The 21,008-nt window shown below is 39.5% G+C and overlaps 2 protein-coding genes across 2 annotated transcripts; both read right to left on the bottom strand.

Moving 5' to 3' along the window:
• Nucleotides 1-436: 436 nt before the first annotated feature.
• Nucleotides 437-1,022, bottom strand: LOC107831306 (uncharacterized). Its single transcript, XM_016659064.2, has one exon. It carries the CDS (start codon nucleotides 888-890, stop codon nucleotides 528-530), a length of 363 nt encoding a protein of 120 aa, XP_016514550.1. The 5' UTR covers nucleotides 891-1,022; the 3' UTR covers nucleotides 437-527.
• A 10,286-nt stretch (nucleotides 1,023-11,308) lies between these two features.
• LOC142168099 (uncharacterized) lies at nucleotides 11,309-11,824 on the bottom strand. Its single transcript, XM_075228759.1, has one exon. The coding sequence runs from the start codon at nucleotides 11,822-11,824 to the stop codon at nucleotides 11,309-11,311; it is 516 nt and encodes a 171-aa protein (XP_075084860.1).
• Between the last annotated feature and the right edge of the window lie 9,184 nt (nucleotides 11,825-21,008).

Raw genomic sequence — 21,008 nt, 5'->3', positions numbered from 1 at the left:
TTGCCCTTCTTGTAAGTGAGCACTCAACTTGGATGGAATAATCTTTCAGTTCGTATTTCTAGATGTATAAAATGGAATAATCTTTCAGCTGTTCTTATTTTATATGTAAATATTGGATGTTGAGTCGGGAGAAGCTCATAAGGCATGTTATCATTTGCATTGGTGGATTTCTTCAGTTTTTAGTAAATAAACGAGTCATCCACAGGTTTACTGAGTCTTAGCTATTGCTATGCTCAGCTCTCTGAAAATCATTTGATTGGTGAAAAGGCAGGGATATTAGCTAGCGTTTTAACCGGAATTAATTGTATTGCTCTCCCCAGTCGTGCGAGAGCAGCAAACTGCAGTTCTATGTTTCCTTTGATAAGGTGAATTTCTTCATGCGAAGAAATAAGCTAAAGTAGAGATAACACATTGATTGGTTATGATAACACATTGATTGGTTATGTAAACATTATACTCCATAAATCATCAGGGGAAACATTAGATAGATACAAGAAGAGAGTGGAGATATATCAGAATTTTGTTTCTTAAGTCCGCTTGACAGGATCAAAGTTGGAAACACCAATTACAGCGCTAACAATTGCAGTAAGCACAACTCCTCCTGAAACAATGCTGAGCAAGAAGTTCTTGAGGGATGGCGAAACACCGTCAGCTGCTTCGGCTATGTCGGGAATCACCATGGAAGCAGTCAGTGCAGCTGCTGTCAATCCTGTCACAACCTTCTCCTTAAGTGAAGCCTTGACTTCAAACCTTGCAACTGGTTTTGATGCTGCACTACTCTTTGAGGGCTTTACTGGCAATGGCTTCAAGAAAGCCACAGCACTTGATTGCCTCTTCTGACTTGTGTAAGTCAGCGGCATGGCCATGGAAACTGCAGAAGAAGAAGCCATAATTTGCCTTTCTTTTTTGGTCTTTGCTCTGCGGTTTCCTTTTATCCCTAACTTTGCTGAATGAGAAATATGGTATTAGTAAGGACTGGTTTGGAGAGGAGAAAAATTTCGAGTTAGATTGAGAGAATGGAGAAAGGCTTTTCTATGAGAGGTGGAAATAAGCAATGGCGTTGCCACCTACTCCGTCCTATGTGGCGCATTCTACTTGGTTATCCTGGATAAGGTTATCTGATTGTAAGTGTTGTAATTTTATATTCACAAAACCTGAGGGTAATCCCACTCTAATTTGTGATTGTAGAGGGGAGAGTGGAGGAAATAAGTAGAACAGAGACAGATTCAAAAATTAGAGTTAATAGATTCAAAGTGGATATAGCTTATCGTGTGTGTCTCTCTCTCTATATATGAATTAGAACTGCACATTAGGTCATATAGTCTAATAGCCTAGATTGGCTGAGGGTGACTAAACTCGACCAGGGGGTTTATTTGGAGGGGCTTGGCAGTCACAGTGAAAAAAGGAAAAGAAAAACGAATTTACTTTAGAGCTGAAAATTTAAATGGGATCACTATTAAAAAATAATACAAAAGGACAAATAAAAAAATAATAATAACCACCAAGGGAAACGGAGCTATTTCGCAGTCGTGTAAACCATCCTCTGCAAGATCTGAAACTGGAAGACGCAGAGCCTCCATTTACAAGGTACTGTCATCCGACAAAATTTCATTGAAAACAATCCACAAATACATATTTAAAGAGAACATGTATAATACATATTAAAAAAAAGTGACATTATTAGAAAATAATATCAAATAAACATCAATTTCGGACAAGAAGCAAAATCTTATAACCTCTAGAGCCTTCATTCAAATTCACATATATACAAGTTCAGTTGTGATAATAGGCTGATACCATTGGCCTAAAATCATGTGTATGCCACTGGGATCAAGCATGGCTATTTAGCAGAGTTGTCTCTCACCACCAAAGGCGAGATAATCCTACCAATAAACGTGGCCTGAACCATCCAGGAAACAAAGTTTCACGTGATCAAAGGCGATATGAGATACAACGCCCTTTTCGGAAGGTCATGAATCCACAACATGAGAGTTGTACTTCGACCGTACACCAGGCCCTCAAATTCCCGACATCGAGAGGTGTCAAAACGGTGTACGGAGAACAACCAGCCGCAAAGAAAATGTTCGCCGTCGATGAAGCTAAACCAATGTCCTCACCTTCGCCGATAAAAGGATCGGGCTCGGAAGGAGAACGGGACACCAAATAGCAATCAAAGACATCGGCTTCGACCCAGCTAGATAACCAGAAGATCGAAGAGGATGATGATCAAAGGGTCCCTCGATCTTTCGTGATTCCCGATGACTCCGACACCACCAAATCAACAATCGAGGAACTAGAGCAAGTCACATTAATCGAGCACTGGCCCGAGCGAAAGGTATACTTGGGAACGGAGTTGAGCCCCGAACTCAGGAAGAAACTCGTTCAATTTCTTATCGATAACATCGATTGTTTTGCCTGGTCCCATTTGGATATAACAGGGATCCTGCCGGAAATAACGATGTATCGGCTAAGTTTGGACCCCAGGTTCAGACCAGTGAAGCAAAAGCGAAGACCCCAGTCCGAGGGAAAGCACGCATTCATAAAGGACGAGGTAACCAAGCTTCTCAAAGTAGGGTCCATTCGGGAGGTAAAATATCTGGAATGGTTAGCCAACGTAGTTGTAGTGCCTAAAAAAGGGAATAAACTTAAAATGTGTGTGGACTATAAGGATTTGAACAAAGCATGCCCCAAAGATTCCTTTCCGCTACCCAACATCGATCGCATGATCGATGCCACGACCGGCCATGAGATCCTCACTTTTCTCGATGCCTATTCCGGGTATAATCAAATCCAGATGAACCCGGAGGACCAGGAAAAGACTTCATTTGTCACCAAATATGGAACGTATTGTTATAATGTGATGCCCTTCGGGCTAAAGAATGCAGGGGCTACTTACCAACGCCTAGTAAATAAAATGTTCGAAGAACAAATAGGAAAATCAATAAAAGTTTATATTGATGATATGCTAGTTAAATCCCTGCGCGTAGAGGACCATTTGTCCCATTTGCAGGAAACGTTCAAAATTTTAAGAAAATACAACATGAAGCTCAACCCCAAAAAATGTGCTTTCGGAATCGGTTTGGGCAAGTTCCTCGGCTTCATGGTGTCACATCGGGGAATAGAGATTAACCCCGATAAAATTAAGGCCATCGAAGACATCGTCATTGTGGACAGCGTGAAGGCCGTACAAAGGCTAACGGGTCGGATTGCAGCCTTAGGCCGGTTCATTTCAAGATCATCTGATCGAAGTCATAAATTTTTCTCTCTACTAAAAAAGAAGAACAATTTTGCTTGGACCCTGGAGTGCCAACAAGAATTAGAGGAACTAAAGCGATATCTATCAAGCCCACCACTACTTCACACTCCAAAAACAGACAAAAACTTTGTTTGTACTTGGCAGTATCGGAAGTCTCCGTAAGCGGTGTCCTAGTTCGAGGTGAACTCTCCAGAATACCTAAACCGCTTATCTCTCATACCCTGCTCTCGGCTCCGCTGACGTACACCCTTAATCCTGCGGGCTATCTCCATGACTAGCTTATAAGAAATACCCATCTCAACCTCTCGAGCCATAGTGGCCTGAATGCCAGTATGTAAACCCGCAACAAACCTCCGCACTCTCTCTGCCTCAGTAGGGAGTATCATAAGTGCATGGCGAGATAACTCAGAAAACCTCGCCTCATAATCGGTCACTGACATCTGACCCTGCTAGATCTGCTCAAACTGAAACCTCAACTCTTCCCTCTAGGAGGGTGGAATATACCTGTCCAGGAAGATACGGGTGAACCTGTCCCAAGTTATGGGAGGAGAATCTGCTGCTCTGCCAAGAACATAAGACTGCCACCATCTACGGGCTCTGCCCTCTAGCTGAAAAGTAGCAAAGTCTACCCCATGAGACTCCAATATCCTCATATTATATCAGTCTATCCTTGCACTGATCAATGAAATCCTGGGGATCCTCGTGTCGCTCACCCCCAAAGACAGGAGGATGTAGTCTAGTCCATCTGTCCAATAGTTTCTGAGGGTCAGCGGCTACAGCTGGCCTGGGCTCAGGTGTAGCTGCTGCCACTGGCTAGGCTCCACTCACAGGTAGTGTACCCTGGGTCTGATATATAGCAGTTGCCTGTCCATGGGCATGTGCGGTAGGGGTATGTGCTCCCCCGTCCGCCTGAGTTATGGCTGGGTCTGCCGGAAATAAACCGGCCTGAGTCATTTTTTCTATGAACCGTAACATACGACCCATGACATCTTGAAATCCTGGTGCATATGTGAAATCCATCGGAGTTGGCTCTGCCACAGGCACCTCACTCTGTTTCTCAAAAATGGGATTCTCTACTGGACCCACTGGCAGCATAACTGGAATAGTCCTAGTACGTCCTCGCCCTCTACCATGGGTTGGAGCCCTCCCTCGGCCTCTAGCAACTGGGGGAGTAGCTCTTCCCTGGTCTGGAACCTCATTAGAGCATGTTCTCACCATCTGTGAGAGAATAAGAGAAGGATATTTAGTATTACATTAATAGCACGATGGAATATGAAGAAAGGTAGTTTCCCAACACCCTATAGACTCTCGAAGATAAGTACAGACATCTCTGTACCGATCCGCAAGACTCTATTAGGTCTGATCATAACTTGTGAGACCTACGTGAACCTAGGGCTCTGATACCATGTTGTCATGACCCAATTTCACTTATAGGTCACGATGGCGCCCAACACTACAGCTAGGCAAGCCAACTGATAAATTAAACGTATATTGATTAAATTTTTAATCCAAGAAAATAATAAAATATCAAATTCTACCAATGTGTGTGCTAAGACCTGGTGTCACAAGTATATGAGCATCTAGTAGATTATACAAAACCTCAAATACTGTCTGAAATAAAAATAGATAGAATAGAAAAAGAAAAATACAAGGAGAGACATTGGTAGCTGTAGAACGGCTCAGAAAGGTAGCTCACCACTTTGCCCCTGGATAACGTGGGTGTAAGACGGTAGGTCCCCCACTAGTACTTGCCTCAGGTCCTGTACAAAAAGTGCAGCAAGTATAGTATGAGTACGTAAACAATGTGTACCCAGTAAGTATCCAGCCTAATCTCGAAGTGGTAGAAATTATGATATTACTATCCTGTATCATCCGGGCAAAGCAAATGTGGTTGTAGATGCCTTGAGCAGAAAGGTGGAAAGTATGGGTAGTTTGGCTTTCATTTTAGTAGAGGAAAGGCCATTAGCCTCGGATATTCAGTCCTTGGCTAACAAACTTGTGAGGCTGGATATTTCAGAGCGCAGCCGAGTTCTTGCATGTGTTGTGGCCCAATCTTCACTATTTGAGCAGATCAAGGCTCGCCAGTATGATGACCCACACTTGATGGTTCTTCGTGAAACAGTACTACGAGGTGGTGCCAAGGAAGTTACTATTGGTGCGAATGGTGTTCTACAACTCCAGGGTCGTCTATGTGTTCCTAATGTGGATGGACTGAGGAAAGCGATCCTAGAGGAGGCACACAGTTCTCGGTATTCTATTCATCCAGGTGCTACGAAGATGTATCGTGACCTGAGGTAGCATTATTGGCGGCGATGAATGAAAAGGGACATTGTTGAGCATGTAGCTAGGTGTCTAAATTGTCAGCAAGTTAAATATGAGCACCAGAGGCCTGGTGGCCTACTTCAGCAGATGCATATACCGGAGTGGAAATAGGAACGCATCACTATGAACTTTGTAGTTGGGTTGCCGCGGACCTTGCGGAAGTTTGATGAAGTTTGGGTCATTGTCGACAGGTTGATCAAGTCAGCACATTTCATTCTGGTTGTGACTACGTATACTTCAGAGAGGTTGGCCCAAATTTATATTCAGGAGATAGTTCGGTTGCACGGTGTGCCAATTTCCATCATATCAGATAGAGGTCCTCAGTTTACTTCACATTTCTAGAGAGCAGTACAGAGTGAGTTGGGGACCCATGTAGAGCTCAACACAGCTTTTCATCCGCAGACCGACGGGCAGTCAGAGCGGACAATTCAGATTTTGGAGGATATGCTCAGGGCATGTGTGATTGACTTTGGAGGTTAGTGGGATCGTTTCTTGCCTTTGGCCGAATTTGCTTATAACAACAGTTACCAATCCAGCATCGAGATGGCTCCATTTGAGGCTTTGTATGGTCGACGATGTCGTTCGCCCATCGGGTGGTTTGAGCCCGGTGAGTCTAAGTTATATGGTACTGATTTGGTGAAAGATGCCTTAGAAAGGGTAAAGTTGATTAAGGAGAGACTTCGTACAACACAATCCAGACAGAAGAATTACGCAGATCAGAAAGCGCGCAATTTATCCTTTATGATGGGTGAAAAAGTTCTCTTGAAAGTTTCACCGATGAAGGGAATAATGAGATTTGGGAAAAAGGAAAAATTGAGCCCAAGGTTTATAGGCCCATTTGAGGCGTTGAAACGAGTTGGGGAGGTTGCTTATGAGCTTGCATTGCCTCCCAGCCTATCGGAAGTTCATCCGATTTTTCATGTATCTATGCTCTGGAAGTATCATGCCGACCTATCACATGTGTTAGACTTCAGCATAGTTCAGCTAGATAATAACTTGGGTTATGAAGAGGAACCAGTTGCCATTATTGATAAACAGGTTCGCCAGTTGAGGTCCAAGAGGATTTTTGCAGTTAAAGTCCGGTGGAGGGGCCAACCAGTCGAGGAAGAGATTTGGGAGGCCGAGAAAAACATGTGGAGTAGATATCCACACTTATTCAGCACTTCAGGTATAATTCTAAACTCGTTCGAGGACGAACATTTGTTTTAGAGGTGGAGAATGTGATGACCCAAAATGTCATCTTTAAATTTAATAATTAATTCTGTATTCTAAGACCTCGAAAAGCACTATTTATCATTCCTCGACTTGCGTGCATAGTCCGTAAAATTTTCTAGAAAGTTTTACGTGAAAAATGGATTAAAATATAAATTAGAGCTTTAAAACTCGACTGAGTTAACTTTGGTCAATATTTTGAGCAAACGGACTCGGATCAGTATTTTGACAGTTCTGGTAGGTCCGTATCGTGATTTGGGACTTGGGCGTATGCCCGAAATCAAATTTCGAGGTCCCTAGCCCGAGATATGGAATTTTAATGAAAAATTAAAAGTTTAAGTTCAAATAGTGATCGAATATCGAATTATGTGCAAACGACCCCGGAATAAATTTTTTATGATTCCAACAGCTTCGTATGATGATTTTGGACTTAGAAGCGTGATCGGAATTTTATTTGGAAGTCCGTAGTGAAATTAGGCTTGAAATGGCTAAAATGGGAATTTAAATTTTGAAAGTTTGACCGGGGAGTTGACTTTTTGATATCAGGGTCGGAATCCAGTTCTGAAAATTTTCACAGCTCTGTTATATCATTTATGACTTGTGTGCAAAATTTGAGGTCAATCGGACTTGATTTGATAGATTCCGACATCAAATATAGAAGTTAAAAATTCTTAGTTTCATTAAGCTTGAATTAGGGTATGATTCGTGGTTTTAGCGTTGTTTGATGTGATTTAGATATTTGACTAAGTTCGTATGATGTTTAGGACTTGTTGGTATATTTGGTTGAGGTCCCGAGTGCCTTGGGTGAGTTTCGGATGGTTAACGGATCAAAAATTAGACTTAAACAGCTGCTGCAATTTTTCTCTTCTGCTGGAAATTTTGGGATGTGATCGAGCCCAAGATCGAGCCCAAAATCGAGCTCCCAAGATCGAACTCCCTAATTGATCTCCCAAGATCGAGCTCTCATGATCGAGCTCCCGTGATCGAGCTCCCTGATCGGACTCCCTGATCGAGCTCCCTGATCGAGCTCCCAAGATCGAACTCCCTGATCGAGCTCCCAAGATCGAGCTCCCATGATCGAACTCCCCTGATCGAGCTCCCTGATCGGACTCCCTGATCGAGCTCCCTAAACGGACTGGACAGATCTATAAGTTATAAAAACAGAGGCATTCGACCCATTTGCCATTTTTGACAAACTTGAGCTTGAGTAGAGGCGACTTTTTACAGATTTTCAAGGAAAGACATTTGGGGTAAGTGATTCCAACTCGAATTTGGTCTATATACACAAATATATCATTATTTTTACCATTTAATTAGTGTTTTGAGATTGAAATTTGATAAATTTTAGAAATCTCATAGAAATTAATTTTTAAGATTTCGGTATCGATTCGGAGTCGGATTTGAGTGAAACTGGTATGGTTGGACTCGTAATTGAATGGGTTATCGGATTTCATAACTTTCGCCGGATTCCGATATATGGACCCCACAGACGAATTTTTAATTAATTTCAGGATTTTTATTGAAAATGTAGTATTTCTTATAGAATTGATTCCTATAAATTTTAGTGATTGTATCGAATTATTTATGGCTAGATTCGAGCCAATCAAAGTTGGATAATCGAGGAAAGGGCCTTCTAGTGGATTAAATTTGAGCAAATTGAGGTAAGTCTCTTATCTAATCTTATGAGGGAGAAATTTACCCCATAGGTGATTAAATTAAATAATTATTGCTAATTGTGGGGGCTACGTACGCACGAGGTGATGAGAGTCCGTACGTAGCTACTTTAATGCTAAAGTCTGGGTAGTTTAGGACTCAAAGCATGAATTACTTATGTAAATTATATTCTTTATTAATTAAAATATTTGATGTATATATTGTGAATTGTTATGAAAGGTGGAAAAATATAAAATTTTCATATGCTTAATTTTTATTTAGATTGATTAATTGTTGAAATAAATTGTTATCCTCTCGAATAAATTTTACAATAAATACTCTATTCTGGAGGTACATAAGAAAATGTCCTCCTTTCTTGTGGATCGGGCCAAACGCCTCGGCAGGATAGATGCATCTATGAATTGTGCCGCACGTCCCTCGGCAGTGTACATAATATTCTGGATCGGGCCGAACGATTTTAGCAGAAATCGTACTTAATAATAATAATTACACGATACTTTGATAGTTTATTGTAGCTTGTGAATCTAATTGATAAATTTAAAAATCTTTGGAATTTAAGGATTATTATCCCTGTTAGTTAAGGAATTATTATTATTCCTGTAAATGAGATTAATTGATAAACTGAAAATTTATTGGAATTGAAGGAATTTAGTTAATATACTGAGAATTGTTGCATTTGAAGGAATTTAATTATTTATGCTGGTTAAATAAATTATTGTTATATTTTGTGAATCATGCTGAATTATATATTCTAATTTTATTTCAATTATTATTATTGACCCGTAGTGAGTGTCAAATTCGGCCATCTCGTCTCTACCACTTCGAGATTAGGCTTGATACTTACTGGGTACACGTTATTTACGTACTCATACTACGCTTGCTGTACTTTTTGTGTAGGACCTGAGGTAAGTACTAGTGGGGGACCTACCGTCTTACACCCACGTTATTTAGGGGCATAGTGGTGAGCTACCTTTCTGAGCCGTTCTGCAGCTACCAGTGTCTCTCCTTGTATTTTTTTTTATTCTGTCTATTTTTATTTCAGACAGTATTTGAGGTTTTGTATAATCTACTAGATGCTCATATACTTGTGACACCAGGTCTTGGCACACACATTGGTAGAATTTGGTATTTTATTATTTTTTTTGATTAAAAGTTTAATCAATATACGTTTAATTTATCACTTGGCTTGCCTAACTGTAGTGTTGGGCACCATCACAACCTATAGATGAAATTGGGTCGTGATATTTACTTAATTTTTTAAAATTAATTCAAAACATATCTACAATAATCCACGTGACAGCCTAATAATAAGTTACTTGGCATTGCTCAAGACAATGATAAATTATTATTTTTTACACTAATTAATTAAAAAAGTTATTGTATTACTTATCCTAACCTTTTTTAATTTATTAATTTTTCTAAGTGTTTTATTCTATGCAGTTTTTTATTTAATAATATTGCTAAATATTTTATTCATATTTTATTAAAATTAAAATTTTCTGGTGATGATACTTGTCATCCTATCCTTGAATCTTACTAAGTATTTTATTTATTTATTTTTATTTATAGATTAAGATTTTTCTAGTGATGACGCTTGTCATCCTCTCCTTATTTTGCCTCTCCTATTATATATAAATAGATTTTTTAATTCAATAAAAATTAAAAATTAATTATATCTTCTAAGATTTATTCTTTACACTAATTTAAAAAATATTACATTACTTATTTGATGAAATCTTATAGCTTTCAATTGGATCTTAGATTATAAATATTGTTTTAAAAATAGATGTATTATTATTTATAATAATTAAAAAATATTGTATTACTTATCCTATCCTTTTTAATTTTTTAATTATGCTAAGTGTTTTGTTCCATGCAGTTTTTTATTTATTAATTTTTCTAAATATCTTATTTATTTATTTTACTTTTTAAAATTCAAATTATATGTGATGACACTTGTCATCCTATCCATGAAATTTGATAAGTACTTTATTTATTTATTTACTTTTTAAAATCGAGATTAATCTGGTGATGGCTTTTGCCATCCTCTCCTTGTTTTGCCTCTCATATATATATATATATATATATATTTTTTTTTCTTTTTAAAATTAAAATTTTTCTATGATGACACTTGTCATCCTATCCTTGAATTTTGCTAAGTACTTTATTTATTTATTTTCTTTTTAAAATTGAGATTTTTCCGGTGATGACATTTGTCATCCTCTCCTTATTTTGCCTCTCCAATTCTATATAGATAGATTTGGAAGAGACACAAGGTAGGGAACATGGAGAGCGATAATATCAAAAAGAAAACTTTTAATGGAAGTCATGTGATCAGTAGCTCCAGAATATATTATCCAAACAATGCAATTCGCACTAGGTAGCATGAAAGCTCCATAAGACACACCGTCATAAGACATGAGCTTACCAATAAAGTTAGTAAAACCCAAGAGAGGTGGAGACTGTGAGGAAGCAAATATCTAAGACTGTTGCAGTAACATCATCAGTCGGGAGTATTGATCCTTGGTAAGGCCAGGTATGCAGAAGACTGGTCATTCTCAGCAGAATCATTAGACCCACCGTGCATAGAAGAAGCACCAGAAGTGTCAACCTCAACATATGCAACAGTTCTGCGAGGGGGAGGTCCTTTGCTGAACTTGAAGCTAAGATGATACCCATGCAACTTATAGTATTTGTCTATGGTGTGCCTAGGCTTCTTGCAGTACTGCATATGATATAAGACTTGGGAGCCTCAAAAAATATTTTGGAGGTAAAATTGGGCTTAGAAGTCCCAACAGTAAAAGAAGCAGAGTTTGTAGAAAATTGAGAGGCAGAAGACATCTATCACTGCTTCTCATCAGAAAACAAAATGTTGTACACATTCCCAACAGATAGGAGGGGTTTTATCATTAAAATTTTGCTGCAAGTTTGCATGTAAGTGTCATTCAAACCCACAAGAAACTGATAAACCTTTTTCTCTTCATCCTCAGTAGCCTTACCCCTACAAGTACAAACTATGATCTTATAAGAAGCTATTTCATCCCATAACTGTTTAATTTTATTGAAGTAAGAAGCTATGTCTAATGACCCTTGAGAAATATGTGCTAATTCCTTTTTAAGTTCAAATACTCTAGCACCATAAACCTTCCCATACCTCTCCTCCAGTTCACACCAGATATCCTTGGCAGACTCAGAATATTTTGCACAACGAGAGATTTTCTTTGATAGAGAGTTAATCAACCATGAGACCACAAGATCATTACAACGTTTCCATTGTCGTGTCAAAGGATATCCCGGTGGAGGACTTACAGAGGTACCATGAATGAAATCAAGTTTATTAAGAATGGAGAGAGCAACCATAATATTTCTCCTCCAACTACCATAGCAGCTCCCGTCAAACGGACTAGAAACCAAAGAGGTTCCCAGCACATCTGATGGATGTCCAATAATGGGTGGCAAGGATGTGTGTAGTCATCCTCATGAAAACAGCACAAGATGTAACATAGGTAGAAGGAAAATATGTAGCTACAGGAGTATCATTTGTCATTTGAGAAAACTCTTAGCAACAAGAGACAGAATCATGCAATTGATATAAGAGAGAAAGAGAACAAATCTACCCTCCTCTTTTGCAACAGAAAAGAGAACAACCTTATGAACAATATTCTGACGACTCAGCAACTAGCGACAAAACCCTAGTTCGAAGTAAAATTCACAAAATTCGATCCAAGCACCATCACGCAATAGGAGAAACAATGAAGAAGAGTAACAAGAACGATAAGCAAGGAAAATCCTTAAAACAACCAAAAATTCACCGAAAACCCCATATCAGTGCGAGCACAGTAGGAATCGAAAACACCAACGAAATCTATCGAGGGTAATATCAATTGGAAGAGGATGAGACGATCAACCTGAATCTACGCTCTGATATCATGTTAACTGTCGAATTCTACACTAGATTTGATAGAATATAATTAGGATTCATGAGAGTTTGAGAGAAGTTTCGAGAGACATTTGTGACTGAGTGTAAAATAAATTAGAAGTGAATTCTCTGTCCAATGCAATGTGAGTCCCTACAATTAATAATAGGCTAGACCCGATAAGCTAACTGAATAAATATTACATGTGGGCTCACCACAAATATGGGTCTAAACAATAATGTATCCCAAATATTAACCTGCATCTGATAGTCTACAACAACAACAACAACAACAACAACAACAACAACAACAACGACCCAGTAAAATCTCACAAGTGGAGTTTGGGAGGGTAGTGTGTACGCAAACCTTACCTCTACCTCGAGGGAGTAGAGAGGTTATTTTTGATAGACCCTCAGCTCAAGAAGATGAAAAGAGATAATATATCAGTACCATCAACAAAAACCATAGAAATAATAATATCATAAGAACTAGTAAATAGATGGAAAGCAAAAACAATGATCAGTAAATAAGGCCTGATACTATAAAAGCGGAAGAGTAATGTGACCACAATATTGACCACTAGTAGTCTAAGACCAAATCCTATCAGACTATCCTCACACTGGTACCAGTTAGAAATATGCACAACTACCTCCTAACTTACAACCTTAATGCTCGACCTCCACATCTTCCTATCAAGGGCCATGTCCTCGGATATCTGAAGCCTCACCATATCCCACCTGATCACCTCTCCCCAATACTTCTTAGGCCGCCCTTTGCCTCTCCATGTAGCCACCAACGCCAACCACTCGCAGCTCCTTACTGGGGCATCTGGGCTCCTTCTCTGTACGTGCTCAAACTATTTGAGCCTCGCTTCCCGTATCTTGTCATCCTTGGGAGCCATGCCTACCTTCTCCCAAATATCTTCATTCCTAATTTTATCCATTCTAGAGTACCCTCACATCCACCTCAACATCCTCATTTATGCTACTTTTATATTCTGGATATGTGAGTTCTTAACTGGCCAACACTCATCCCCATACAACATGGTCAGCCAAACCACCTCTCTATAGAACTTACCTTTGAGTAGCGATGGCACTTTCTTGTCACACATGACTCCAGATGCTAACCTCCATTTCATCCACCCCACCCCTATACGGTGTGTGACATCCTCGTCGATCTCCCCATCCCCCTAGAAAACCGACCCAAGGTACTTAAAACTCCCTCTCTTGGGAATGACGTATTATCCAAGCCTCACATCCATGCCCGCTTCTCTCGGCTCGACACTAAACTTGCACTCAAGGTATTCCGTCTTAGTCCTGTTCAACTTGAAACCTTTAGACTCAAGGGCCTGTCTCTAAACCTCTAGCCTCTCATTAACGCCGCCTCGTGTCTAGTATATCAAAACTATGTCGTCAGTGAATAATATACACCATGGCACCTCCCCTTGAATATGGTGTGTCAGTGCGTCTATCACCAGGGCAAATAAGAATGGGTTGAGCGCAGATCCTTGGTGTAACCCCATAACAACCGAAAAATGCTCAGAGTCGCCTCCCACTGTCCTAACCCGAGTCTTAGTGCAACGACTCCAATTTCCCACCTTAGGATATCTTGATGGCACCTAATCTCTAAGACTAGATAAGCCTTACACATGCTGATTTAATAACAGGATTGAACTATTTAATCATTTATCATAAACCATTAAATGACATACATAGCCGCAAGTGGCCAATAGTTATACATTTCCCAAAACCGGTAGTACGGAGTCATAAGCAATACTAAAACACACTAGAATTTTTAAACACAATATTGTTTTGAATTATAATTTAATAGTAGCATAATGAAGTAAGATGGTGATTCCGAGGCCTACGAACGTCAAGCGGGTATACCTTGAAGTCTCCTGCTGCGCAGATGCAACTCTCAACAGCACAATCAGAATACCTGGATCTGCACAAAAATGTGTAGAAGCATAGCATGAGTACACCACAACGGTACCCAGTATGTATCAAGCCTAACCTCGATAGAGTAGTGACGAGGCCAGGTCAAGACACCTACTAGGAATAAAAACCTATTCAAGATATACATAAGCTAACAATGGAAAGAACATCAATGTAAGACCAACAACGGAAAAATTATTGATTTACAATCAACAATGAAGTAATAGAAATATAAATGGCAGCAAGTAGTAAACGAGTAATAAAGAAACAACATAATCAGAACACTGATGAGATATAAATGAACTCAAATAAGGAAAAAAAAATGGATGACAACTCAAATAATAAAACTGCTCCCAACGCATGGACTTATAACAAGAATTACCCCGAGGCACCTCACCTCATAAACCATAAGTCATGAGCGACAATTTCCAAAGCTTACACATATGGAACCTCGTGCCCACAATAACAATCACTTTCGCACGGCAAAGCCCACGTGCTATCATGTACCTTGCAACCGTGATAAATATTAATTTAGATGAACGAAAGATATATTTAGACATCGTAAAACATAATAACAATCTTGAATAAGGTAAGGTATCAAAAGAAATAATGAGTTTATTTTAGAAATCAAGTAAAGTAAAATAATATACAATTTGTACGAAACAGAGTATAAGATGGGTTTAGGTTAGAAATCAATAAAATTGAGTAAAAGTATCATTTTAAAACAAAGCAAAACATAAATTAAATTAACGAATTAAATATAGAATTTGTTAAAAAAAAATATGATAATAATTTCAAGTAAGGTAAACATCTAACAGGGTGATGAGTACAATTTGAGGACCTAATTATAGTGAAAGTGCGACAACCATTTAGAAAAATAAGGCACCGAGTGAGATAACAAATTCTATCTTAAGAGGCACATAGAATAAAGCATGTTAATAATACTTTTATTTAAACCATTATGTTACCAACAACTCAACAGAATATGATATAGTGACTCTACATAATTAAATTCACAATGGCAATCAATTCACCAAGTTATAACAGAGGCGCAGATTGGCATGTTAAAGCAATACAACAAATCACATAAAATGCATGACTCACACAAGAAACCACAATCGTTCCAACACCAAGATAACAACAAATAACCAAAAATAATCAAAATGTGGACGAATGATTGAAGGAAGAACAATGACCGTTCAAATCAACAAGTTGTCCCAACATGGAATGTACAATGAAAATCACAACCGAGGTACCGCCTCATATTCATATTTCACAATTTCAATCACAATCTTTTCTTATACTGCCGCGTGAGCCTTACATTTGAAATTGGTTTTTAAAAAAAGTTTTTCCGAAATAGCTACACGCACTTTAGCCCACCTTATGACGCCCTGTGGCTTCATGTAGTTCCCTTACAAGCAACACGCACATAAGTCCTACCTTATACTGCCGCATGCACAGTAACCGCATGCCTTATACCGCCGCATGCACGTCAATATCACATCATAATAACAACTCACACTACAAGTGCCCATATATCATAATTTGCCAATAATTAATAAAATCAATGTTTCAACAATATTAGCTTATGGCTCCACCATAACGGGTACAAGAATATCAACAACAATAATGAATGTAAAATGCCCAACAAGGAAGATGTTTGAGCAATAAAAATTTTGCCTCAACATGATAACATCCTTCACAACCTCAACACCAACAACTCAACAATGAGATAATGTATAACCACGATATGAAATAAAAATTACTCACAATGGAAGAGATAGCATATAACAATAACTTTAAATAGTGAAAATCAACAAGGAAAGAGATAACATGAGCAATAACTTCAAGTAATGATAATCAAGAATGAAGGGGATAACACGAACTATAACTTCAAATAATGATAATTAACAATGAAGAGATAGCATGTAACAATAAAAGAGGCATCAAGTTCAACTAAGGCATGAGCGCAATTTATCAAGTAGGATGTAGAACAAGTTTTAAATATGTCAATTAAGGCATGTACGGATAGACTAACACAAACAAGAATATATTAACTAAGAGAATTTAGAACATGATATGGCATTTCAACTAAAGCATGGAAAATAGTCTAAGTATCCTAACTGGCCAAATACCACATACAACCCGTGTACCCACTCTTCACCAATCCTAAGGGTTAGTTCCTCCGCACAAAGTTAGGCAAGACACATACCTCAACTAGGCTAACTCAATCCTGCGAAATAGCTTTTCCCCTAAATTCACCTCCATACGGATCAACTCTAACAAAAAATGACTTAATAACATCAAACAATGCGAGAGAAATCAATTACAATAAATAAGGCTATGATCTTTACATTTTTTCCAACAAGTCAACAAAAGTCAACGTCGGGCTTGCTTTGGATTCCGAATCCAAGCTTACCCAGTAAAGCCCGAACCAATACAAGCTTACACGAATGAAAACCGACTCAATCGGAGTCCGATAGCTCAACCAATCCAAAACATCGCTCTTGAGTGTTCATAATCCAAGAGTCCAACCCACACTAGTTGGGTCCCATATCTCCCGAAATACTCCTCCGAAACTCGCCAAATTCGAATATGTTGTTCTTCTAATATAGGAGAACAAAACCCAAAAGAAATCGGGAAATAAATGCCTCTAACTTATTTTAAATTTTTAAAATTTAGGAAATAACCCTAGGTCATGATTTAAAGAATTAAATGGGTTTTCATTTAAAATCATGGATTAAAGCTTAAACCAAGGGAATGAATCAAAGGGAAATACTTAGGTTATGGTTAGACCTTACCCCATGGAAGAAACTTGAAGAACATCCTTGCATTTTCCCAATCCCAAACTTTCAAGATGAGAAAAATTCCAACAACATCAATAGCCAAAAATGCCCAGCTATTCTGCCTCATTTCTTGTGCCAAACGATCTCGAAACTCGCTTTTGATGCCTCCAATGGATTTTTTGTGAAATTCCAGTCGAGCTAGGCTTTTGAATCACTCCATTTGACCGTATAGTGAAGGAAATATGTTGGTTTCAATATTTAGAAATACTGTAGATTTTTAAATACGAATTCAGTGGCAATTTCGTAATTAAATTGAAAAAAAATCTAGCAACCCAATTCTTAGTAAAATGACCATAAATTCCTCATACGATGTCAAAACGTGATAATTTCAGTTGCTATAGTTCCAAAATTATTATACGGATATAATGGTTTAGTTGAAACACGAATCGAATGCCGTTTGCTCAATATGGTAACCTTTATGCTTAAATCGACGTCGAAAACAATCACCATACAACCCAAACTTATCCAAAACTCATCAGAATTTAACCAAATTTTGTGCACATATCCAAAATAATCATACAAACTTATTGGAATAATTAAAACCCAATTCCGTGTTCGTTTACCCAAAAGTCAAACCTTGATCAACCCTTCCAACTTAAAGCTTCTAAAACGAGAATTATTCTTCCAAATCAATCCTGAACCGCTCGAAAATCGAAACCAACCATACACACAAGTCATAATACATAATATGAAGCTACTCAAAGTCTTAAACCACCGAATGGAATGCTAAAGCTCGAAACGACCGGTCGGGTCGTTACACTTAGCTCTATCATACATGTCCTTAATCGCCCTAATGTAAGCAACCAGCACACCTTAAGCCTCTAGGCATATCCAAAGAACCTCTATAGGAACCTTTTCATACGCTTTATCCAAATCAATGAACACTATGTGCAGATCCTTCTTCCTATCCCTGTATTGTTCCACCAACCTCCTAATAAGGTGGATGGCTTCCGTAGTAGAATGACCGGGCATGAACCTGAACTGGTTGTCAGATATAGATACTGTCCTCCTTACCCTCGCTTCTACCACCCTCTACCAAAACTTTCATGGTATGACTCAGTAATTTGATACCTCTATAGTTATTGCAACTCTGAATATCACCTTTGTTCTTGTACAACGGAACCACCGTACTCCACCTCCACTCATCCGACATCCTTTTCGTCCTGAAAATAATATTAAACAACCTAGTCAGCCACTCTAAACCTGCACTACCCATACACCTCCAAAATTCTACATGAATCTCGTCTGGCCCGGTAGCTCTGCCCCTACTCATCTTACGCATAGACCCCATGAAATCCTCAACCTTGATGCGTCTATAGTACCTAAAGTCACGGTAACTCTCGGAATACCCAAACTCGCCTAGCACAATATCCCGATCCCCTTCTTCATTCAGAAGTTTATGAAAGTAAACCTGCCATCTCCGCATAATCTGGGTCTCTCCCATCATTACTCTACTATCCTTGTCTTTGATGCACCTCACTTGGTTCAGATCTCGAGCCTTCCTCTCTCTCGTCTTGGCCAGCCAGAATAATTTCTTCTCCTCACCTTTGGTCACTAGTTCCTCGTACAAACGACTAAAAACTGTAGTCTTAACCTCTGTGACCGCTAGCTTCGCCTCCCTTCTAGCTACCTTATACCTCTCTCTGTTCACTCTCCTCTCTTCCTCGTATGTGCTCCCTACTAACTTCAGGTACGCCGCCTTCTTCGCTTCCACTTTACCTTGTACCACTGCATTCTTCCACCAGTCACCTTATTCCGGCCAGAGTAACCCGTTGAGAGTCCCAACACCTCTCTTGCCACCTCCTTTATACAATCCACCGTCGTCGACCACATAAAGTTCGCGTCCCCACTACTCCTCCAGGCCCCCACAGCCGATAACCTCCCTTCCAACTCCTGAGATTTATGCTTAGTCAAGGCTCCCCACCTGATCCTCGGATGTCCTTGTGCAGTCCTCTTCTTCCTCTTCATCATGATACCAACGTCCATCACTAAAAGCTTATGCTTCCTAAGGAGAAGACATTCAATCTGAGTCTTCGCCACCGTAGTTTGAAAAGTAACCAAATGATCCTCCCTATTTGAAAAACTAGAGTTCGCATTCACCAGCTCAAATGCCTTAGCGAAATCCAACAGCAAAGTACCTCATGCGTTCCTATCCCCAAATTCGAAGCCGCCATGCACCTCGCCATAGCCACCTGCCGTAGACCCAATATGTCCATTAAAATCCCCTTCTATAAATAACCTCTCAGCATGCGAAATATTACACACAATCTCATCCAACCCCTCCCAAAAGCACCTTTTAACCTCCTCAACCAAGCCCGTTTGTGGCGCATAAGCGCTAATGACATTTAGGGTGTACTCTCCAATCACTAACTTAAAAGAAATTAACTATAATTCACCCACCTAACCTCAACCACAGACTCTCTAAGTTCCATACCCACCAAAATACTCACACCATTTTTACCCTTTAGGACTCCAAAGTAACACAACTTATACCCGTCTGCATCTATAACAACCCGACCGGTCGTTTTGAGTGTATTAGCTACGATCCTCTATTTATTGCCTCCTCTATATTATATTGTAGTTATGTGACTTTCAGGGGGTTTTGGTTTCGGTTTCGATTTCGAGTGAGTTCCAGAGTGAAATAGGACACATAGTCCCTAAGTTGGAAGGTTAAGTCGTAAGAGTTGACAGTAGTTTGACTTGTGTGAAGATGACTCCGGAATGGAGTTTTGATGGTTCCAATAGCTCATGGTGATTTTGGTCATAGGAGCATTTCCGGATGTTGATTTCGAGGTCCATTGGTCATTTCAGCTTGATTTGGCGAAAGTTGGAAATTGGAGGAATTTGGAAAGTTTGATTAGGAGTGGAATTTATTGATATCGGGGTCGGATCCTAATTCCGAAAGTTGGAATAGGTCCATAATGTCGTTTATGACTTGTGTGCAAAATTTGGTGTCAATCAGAGTTGTTTTGGTATAAATCGGTGTTGGTTTTGGAATTTGGACGTTCATAATTGCTTAGGCTTGAATTTGGGTTGCGATTTGTAGAATTCGTATTGCTTGATGTGATTTTTGTCCTCGATTAGGTCCGTTACGTGTTTCGGGACTAGTTGGTATATTCGGACGGGGTTCCGGGGCCCCCGGGTGTGAATCGGATTAAAATTGGATCATTTTTGGACTTAATGTTCTGCTGAAGTTGGGTTGTTCCGGTGTCATCGCACCTGCGGAGGGATTGACCACAGGTGCGGACTCGTAAAAGCAAGATTGGGAGCGCATGTGTGAAAATGGCCTAGCCCAGCTGGGTTCGCAGGTGCAAGGAGTGGACCGCATCTGCGCGTCCGCATATGTGGAGATATTGTCACATATGCGGAAGAGGGGCGGCTGGTCATCCTTTGCAGAAGCGGAGAAATACTTCGCAGGAGCGGGCTTGCAGGTGCAAGCAATGGCCCGCAGAGGTGGAATTTTGGGACTTAAGTGTTTTCCGCACCTGCGATGGTTTTTTCGCAGGTGCGGCGTCGCAGAAGCGACCCATAGGCTGCAGAAGCGGAAGTCGCTGAGCAGAAAAGGGGAATTCGAGGGTTTGATTTTATAATTCATTTTGGGACTTTGAGAGCTCGGTTTGGTTTCATAATCCAATGGAGGATGAAAGAGATGATGAATCAACTGCAGAAAACTTCAAACAAGTGGCTAGGGAAGGGGATTTATCACCCACAACTAGTGCTAAAGGAGGTAAGAAAACTAAGAAGAATCAGAGTAAAGATCCACCACAACCTTCAAGAATAATGCCCAGGAGGGCAGCTTCTCTATCTAAATGATGATGATCAAAACATTAATATGGAACATAAGGTC

Source organism: Nicotiana tabacum, chromosome 13, assembly GCF_000715075.1.
Source record: "Nicotiana tabacum cultivar K326 chromosome 13, ASM71507v2, whole genome shotgun sequence".
NCBI lineage: Eukaryota > Viridiplantae > Streptophyta > Magnoliopsida > Solanales > Solanaceae > Nicotiana > Nicotiana tabacum.
Note: the sequence above shows the minus strand (reverse complement) of the source record. Positions and strands in the feature narration are given on the sequence as shown.